The sequence below is a fragment of the Natrix helvetica genome (assembly GCF_964273705.1).
Source record: "Natrix helvetica genome assembly, chromosome: 2".
In the NCBI taxonomy this organism is placed as follows: domain Eukaryota; kingdom Metazoa; phylum Chordata; class Lepidosauria; order Squamata; family Natricidae; genus Natrix; species Natrix helvetica.
Window position 1 is genome coordinate 287,315,522 of NC_138552.1, and position 7,767 is coordinate 287,323,288.

The 7,767-nt window shown below is 44.3% G+C and overlaps 1 protein-coding gene across 2 annotated transcripts in view; it reads left to right on the forward strand.

Moving 5' to 3' along the window:
* The window catches only part of NF1 (neurofibromin 1), a 287,036-nt gene extending 279,811 nt beyond the window's left edge, over nucleotides 1-7,225 (forward strand). For both annotated transcript variants that reach the window (XM_081945323.1, XM_081945324.1), the window contains one exon: nucleotides 6,549-7,225. In XM_081945323.1, coding sequence (XP_081801449.1) covers nucleotides 6,549-6,691 — 143 coding nt within the window. In that variant the 3' untranslated portion in view covers nucleotides 6,692-7,225. The remainder of the gene's footprint in view (nucleotides 1-6,548) is intronic.
* Nucleotides 7,226-7,767: the final 542 nt, after the last annotated feature.

Sequence of the window (7,767 nt, forward strand, 5' to 3'; positions counted from 1 at the left end):
CAGTTCGAAAGCATGTAAAAATGCAAGTAGAAAAATAGGAACCACTTTTGGTGGGAAGGTAACAGCATTCCGTGCACCTTCGGCATTTAGTCATGCCGGCCACATGACCACGGAGACGTCTTTGGGCAGCGCTGGCTTTTTGGCTTTGAAACAGAGATGAGCACTGCCCCCTAGAGTCAGGAACAACTAGCACATATGTGCAAGGGGAACCTTTAACTTTACCTTATTTGTACTTTAGGCTGTAATGTGAGAAGCAACTGCAAGATTTCTCTCCTGTTCCACGTAAAACACAGTTGTCCATTAATTGAAAGCGTTCATGAAATTACTGTAAAGAAAAATATAGAAATTGGTTTTCAACCTTCCCTGACTTACCTATTGTTTCTCTGTGTTAATTCCTATGTCGTTCCTCTAAATGGACGGGGGTTGTGGGTTTTCCATGAAAAACAAAAATTGAGAAAGCAGGAATTCCCCAGATGTTTGACCCCCAAAGTGAATGTCTGAAGCAATAATGGCCAATCAGAAGGCAGGTTCGGGGCTGCAGCTGGAAGTATCTGCTCTACACTTCCTAAAGTTACATCAGAAGCAGAGGGAGAACTTTTAGTCAAAGACACTGAGCAAATCTCTTGATTTGCCCAAACAGGGTTGCTTCAATCCTAGAAGGAATTATTAATAGTTTGGGGAGTTCTGGAAGTTTTTGGAGATTGCTCTCCAAGCTTGTTTCAATTTAGTTTCTGAACGTTTCGTTACCAGGCTAGGTAACACCATCAGTAGTATTTTCTTGTCCTATTCGTCTTAGCTTATAAAATGTCTTGTGTGCCAGTTTGGTCAGTTGGTCATATGATTGGTTGTCCGTTTGGAGCTATATTTAAATTGTGAGCAGCTGATTGGTTCCCCTGTTGCTGCTCAGAATTTAAATATAATTCCAAATGAACAACCGGTCGCACGATCAACTGACCAAACTGGCACACAAGACATTTTATTAGCAAAGGAGAATAGGAAAGAAAATTCTGCTGATGGTGTAACCTGGTCTGGTAATGAAATGTTTCAGAAACTAAATTGAGACAGGCTTGGATAGCAAACCATTGTCAGAAATCTAAAACCCGAGCTACAAGTATTTTCTATTATTTCAATAGTGTATAACAGTGTCCACTTTGTCTAGTGTGAGATTTCTTTGGGAGTTTCAATATGATACTCTGCTTTAGGCTAAGAACAAGGTTTCTTAACATTGGCAACTTTAAAACAGTATAGGGTTTCCTGCCTAGGCAGGGGGTTGGACTAGAAGACCTCCAAGGTTCCTTCCAACTCTACTATTGTATTGTATTGTATTGTATAAATGCGTGGACTTCAACTCTCAGAATTCCTCAACCACCATGCTAGCTGGGGAAGTCTAGGAGTTGAAGTCCACCCATCTTAAAAGTTGTCAAGATTGAGAAACTATGGGCTAGAGCAGTGATCGCTAACCTTTTTGTTGTCATGTGCCGAAAGCGTGCACGCCCCTCCATGCAATGTGCGCGCGACCACCACAACCCAATCCCTGCGCATGTACACGCGACTCCCCCGCCTCCCTGCGCATGCATACATGACTCTCCTGCGTTCCCCTGCACTTACTTGCGCAACTCCCCCCCCCTCCCCGCACAACCCATTTTGGTAGGCCTCCCTGAAGCCTCCTGGGAGTAAAAATGGACCGTGAGGGGCACTGCACTCCCCCTGCTCCCTGCGCATGCATGCACCCCCCCCCACATGTGCACGCGTCTCCCGCATATGTCCCACCCCCCCACATGTATGGCAGAGACCCGAAAATTAGCTGGCGGGAGGCGTGCGCACCTCCACTGTCAGTGGAGCTGAGCTGGGGCGACGGCTCATGTGCCAGGCAACATGGCTCTGCATACCACTTTGGGCCCGTGTCCATCACAGGGCTAGAGACATCAAAAAGGAACTTTTTTTTAACTCTCTCCTTTTGACATCCGGTATGATAGCTGCACCAAGTAAGTGGTTTTGCTTGCTTCTTCCTTCTGCATTGAAACAGGTCCTGGGACGAGAGTCAGGCCTTCTCCAATGTTCTCCTCTTAAAAAGTTCCCCGTTGAAACAAAAATATGTTGGGGTTTTTTCCGTGCATTTGATTTGTGTAGAAGTGAGGACGATGGGGTGAGCTGGGCAGGGGAAGGACACTGGGAGGGATAGAGAGATGCACACATTATCCCTGTCCAGTAAATGTTTTGTATCTTTCCCCCAATCCTGATGGTTGAGCACTCATCTTACCTCTCTCCTCTTGTGTCTGTGAAGCATCTCTGCCTTGCTCTAAATCAGCCGTTTTCATCCAACTTTCCTCGCCCAGGTACACATTCTCTCTCTTTCTCCTCCCCCTCCCCCTCCATCTCTTCCATTTTGCTTGCATGAGCTATAATTGCTTTTGGAAAACGAAAGGGATTTTTTTTCTTTTTTGGTGGGTAACATGGCTAGTCAAAAGATGTCTACCCACTTTTGAAGGGCTTGTCTCAGGGAAGAGGGAGTCCATTCATTCTCCATTGCACCCAAAGGCGGGACGCGAAGGGATAGATGGGAGCTCCTCAGAGGGAGATTCAACCTGGAGGAATGTCCTGTCAATGAGAAGAATGGCTTGTCTCTCGGAGTTAGGGGCGCTCCATTGCATTCAAGAAAAGAATGGACAAGCATTTTGTGTGGGATGATATAAGGACTCCTGCCTTGGGCAAAGGATTGGACTAGAAGACCTCCCAAGGTGCCTTCTGGCCCTATGATTTGATGTGTCAAGGTTCCAGCTAACACCCCCAACGAAAGAAAACTCCAAGGCTTGAGTTTTTACCTCAAAGTTCCATTTTATTAGAGATGTCATATTGGCACATCTGGGGAAACCCAAATCTGAAAGTTTCCAGGTTTTCCTCACCCAAAAGAAACTTCAAGTCCTTGCCCAGCACACACACGTCCATCACATGGCCCAATCGAGCATTGTCCAAAACTGGAGGTGCCTCCCTGTCACCTCATCGTAGCTGCAGGTCAAGACGTCCTTGACTCTCTGAGAAAGGGATGTTGTTATGACTATATATCTCCCATGCTGCATATAATCCCCTCTCCCATTTCCCCACAGTAGAAAATGTGGCAGGCCTGAAGGCCCAATGCAAAAGATGGCTTCCAGGCCTGACACTATGATTCTTTTGACAAAGGGAAATGCAGGACTCCAATGCCTGAGCCCAATGCTTCTGCTCCCCTGTGGGAGAGACAGGACATGTTCAGGAGCAGCAGAATGAAATGGGCCTAGAGTGGATGTACTGGTCCGTCTCCGATGGAGATCACTTAAACTCTAGTTCTATTCCCTTTTAAAGCCTCCGGGGCATTTCCCATCATTTCTTCAAAAGATTGCCATTTATGATGGAACATAGTAGATTGGATTCCCAGGAGTGAGGGGGCATGCATGCCAGAGGAATAAGAGGCAGCTCAGTCCTGACATGTTGTGTGAGAGGAAGAGGGTGGAGACAGCCCCTCCCTGGCTGGAGGATTCTGGTCCACAAGTCTTAAAGTTGCCAAGTTTGGGGACCCCTGCTCTAAGTGGTTTATAGCGTCAACATCTTACCCCCAACCATCTTAGTCCTGGTGTTACCGACCTCAGGCGGCTGGAGGGCTGGGTCAACCTTGAGCCCCGTCAGGATCGAACTCCAGGCTGTGGGCAGTCGGCCTGCAATACCGCATTCTAACCACCAGCTCCTAAATAGAAGTTCCCTTTGGCTCTTTGGGTTACCAATTTTAATAGATGTATTTCTTCGCTGTTTTTCTTTGCTAGCATTGCTCACCTTATTCTGTGGTCTTCCTCGCCAGAATCTTGATGTTTAAAGAGAGTGAAGTTGGTTGGATCTCTCTCATAACGCAGACCCAGATCCAAACCATTATTGGATCTAAGACATCCCAGGGATGTTGGAGTGCAACTACCATAGTTCTGAGGCAGCATGGCCCTGGGGATTATGAGAGATGTGGTTTAGCACACAATTGCCCCATACATCCCTGCGACCCGTCCACTCACACAGAGAGGGACTCCTCCGGGTGCCGTCCTCCAGAGAGTGCCAGAGGGCAGCGCCCAGAAGTAGGGCCTTCTCTGTAGTGGGCCCCACCCTTTGGAATGACCTCCCCCCAGACATCAGAACTACAACCGACCTTCGCTCCTTCCATATGAAGCTGAAAACCTACCTGTTTCGACTAGCTGACCTGGCATAACTCTACAACCTCCCCAGCCCAGGGCATTTTTAATTGTAATTTTAGTTTTTAAGGGTTAATTTCACTGGGGTTTTAACTTTTTAAGTATTGTAACTTATTTATTTATTCTTACCTCCTCTATACGCTATATAATACCTTTGTACGTCGCCCCGAGTCCCTGTGGGGAGAGGGGGCGACTAATAAGTTCAAGTAATAAATAAATAAATAAATAAATAAATTAGCTACCAGATCACCTCCATGTGCCACAAAATATGTCTTGCCTACTTGTAACTGCTCAAACATTGCAATCTCTCAGGAGAACAGTAGTGGAGAGGAAGCTGTTCACTCAGGGACATGCCTGTTCTGACAGGTTTTCACAGAGCCTCGATTCAATAAGAATTGCTTTGTTTCCTAACCCCAATATTTGTCCCCCCCGTTTCTTTGAGATTTTCAGATTATCGTCAGTAAAAGCCTTGCCTCTGGGCAGACTTATTTACATGCAGCATCCTCAGTGCACTGTTGGGGAGTGAAACATCCATAACCATAAGTCCAAAAGACCAAACATAAGTCTCACCTGTAATCAATGTATATCTCCCCCCACCCTCCATTTCTCAAATCACTTTCAAGAACCAGCTCTCCAAACGGATAACTCAAATCTCCAACTTTGAAAATGATTATAGCAGGTAATTCCAACTCTAGGATGGGACTGAATGATAAGTTTCTTCTTAATCACCGGCAAACCTCATTCTTCCTCCTTGCTATAAACCACCCATCTTTCTTAAGACAATGTACAGGTAGTCCTTGACTTACAACCGTTCATTTAGTAACCAGTCAGTTACAACAGCACTGAAAAAAGGTGAACTATGACTATTTTTTGCACAGCAGCATCCCCGGGGTCATGTGATCAAAATTCAGATCCTTGGCAACTGCCTCATGTTTATGACGGTTGCAGAGTCGTGGGGTCATGCAATCAGCTTTTGCAACCTTCTGATAAGCAGAGTCAATGAGGAAGCAGGATTCACTTAACAACTATGGCAAGAAAGGTTGCAAAATGGAGCAAAACTCGCTTAAACAACTGTCTCGCATAGCAACAGAAATGTTGAACTCAATCGTGGTTCTAAGTCGAGGACTACCTATATTAGCCCTGGAGATTGAAGATAGTTCCATCTGGCTGTAATATTTGGGTTACAGACCCAAAATGGTCCACCCCTAGGAGATTCTGAGTTATATTAGGGACATTCTCCTATCTGCTCTAAATCATTTTAAATAGACTATATTTGGATGGTCCCCAGTTTTAAAATGACAGAAGAAAGAAGGAAATAATTCTGGTTCTCTCCCTCCCCTCCTCCCCGCCTCCCCATATCTGCATATATGTTCTGTCTTAATCCCTTAGCTGACTTTAAAAAAAAATCTGCTCCCAAAAGCTGTCAGTACTTTATTCTTCCTTCTTTAGAGAATACTTAAGTCCTTTGAACCGTTTCTATAATTTTCTCCCCATGAATGTTAGCTTACATCTTCTTGTAGGAGAATTTGTACTTCTCTTTCCATCATCCTTCTTTATTCTCATTTTCTGACCCATTTCTCTCTCTTTCCTTCCAAACCTTTTCTTATGTTTCTAATCAAACATTCGTTTGGTTTAAAACAGGAGTGTCCCACCAGCAACTTTGGCTGGCTGGGGAATTCTGGGAGTACAAATCTTAAAAGTTCCAAGGTGGGATGTCCCTGGTTTAAAATCTCAAAAGTGCTTTCTCTTCAGAAAGAGATGCACGTTTTGTATATCCTTTGGGTAAGATTCAGTTCACACCTGTTCTGACCCAGGCTTCCCCACATCACGAAGCAGACTCCTTGTCCCGACAAAAAAACCCTTTTATTAATTTATTGTGAATTCTGCTCATTCACAACCAGCAAAGTCTTTCAAGGGAGGATTTACAGTCACAGACCTTATCAGGCTTGGAGAGCTGACATGCCTGCAAAACTCAGCAAGGAGTCTCAGAGAGTCACGAACTAATTAAGTAAACTAATTGTCCATATATATTTCAAAGTTATGCACTTCATTTCCCTGGAACTGGGTGGTATCAGTAGCCTGAATAGCCAGCAGGATGGTGAGTTTAGACCCCAAGAATGTGGGGAGTGTAGGTTTCTGCTGCCTTCCAATTCAGTTCAGCTCCATATGCACTTCTATGCACTTCCTTCCCTCCTTCCTTCCTTCCTTCCTTCTTTTGAAATGCCCTTGATATAGCCAGTTACTTTATTTTACCATTTGTATAATCAACCGCCAAAGGTTTGACGCTAATTTGCCTACCGGTGCCTCTTTTCTTTCTTGATGCGTTTATATTTTTTTTTCAAGGAATCGACAAGGAGAACGTGGAACTTTCTCCCACGGCCGCACACTCCAACAGTGGAAGGATTCGCCATGGCTCAGCTAGCCAGGTGCAGAAGCAACGGAGCACAGGCAGTTTCAAGCGCCACAATGTTAAGAAGATGGTGTGAAGCTTCTTCTTTTTTAAAAAGAAAAACAAAAACCTGACTTATTCCCTGTAGCCCCACTTCCCCCTAAACGATCATGCCGCACTTAAATTGGATCCTCTCATCTCCTCACCCCGTCCGACATGGTGCCAGGCAATTAACTTTTGAAACAGTCCTTGTACATTTATTTTGGATTTTCACTTCGATTTCATACAGCTGCCTTTTTTTTTTTTAAAGACTTGCTCCTCCTCTGATCATTTTCAAACCAGTGATTTCAAAGCTGACGAGTGGGACTACGTGAGGAACTGGGGGGAAAAAAAGAATCATGGGCAGAAGTGATCATAATTGTATCTGAAGACACAGAAATCACGGTCCTCTTACTTCGGATAGCTTCATATATATTTTTTTTGTAAATTGAGGGATTATTTTGATTGGGGGGGGTTGTTTCTTTTTTACAGCTTATTTTGTGTCTCCTTTTTTTTTAAGTGTTAATATTCAATCTTGTTTGCACACTAGTGAGATATTTTTCGGGCCAATAAACTTGCATAGCGTAGTGTCCTCTTTAGCTGTGGACTTCCTTTTACTGGTCCTCTGAGTCCAGTTCTGAATGTTGTAAGTTGTAAGGGGAACGCAGTTTTAGATTGTCAAGATACTCCTTTATTTAATCATCTAGTCCAGTGTTTCCTAACCGCGGCAATATCCAAGTGCGTGGACTTCAACACCCAGAATTCTTTTCAATGGCCACGCTAGCTGTGGAATTCTGGGAGTTGAAGTCCGCCCCCTCAGAAATCGCCATGGTTGAGAAATACTGGTCTAGGTATTTGAGGAGATGGTGTATCCCTTGATGCTTCCCAAAATAGCACCTTGTGCATGATTGAACAAACTCTTTTGAGTTTTGTTAAACTTTCCACCACTTTGTTTTTTAGATTCCCCAGACAAACTGTGCATGGATACCTACATGCACACACACTCTTACACACACATACATCCCTCTGGCTGACCTAAAAGATGGTAAGTGCTTTTATAGAATTTTTTTTTTTGATTGCTATGCTGCATACACTTCTACAGCAAAGTAGAAGTAATAAACAGAGAAAAATCAC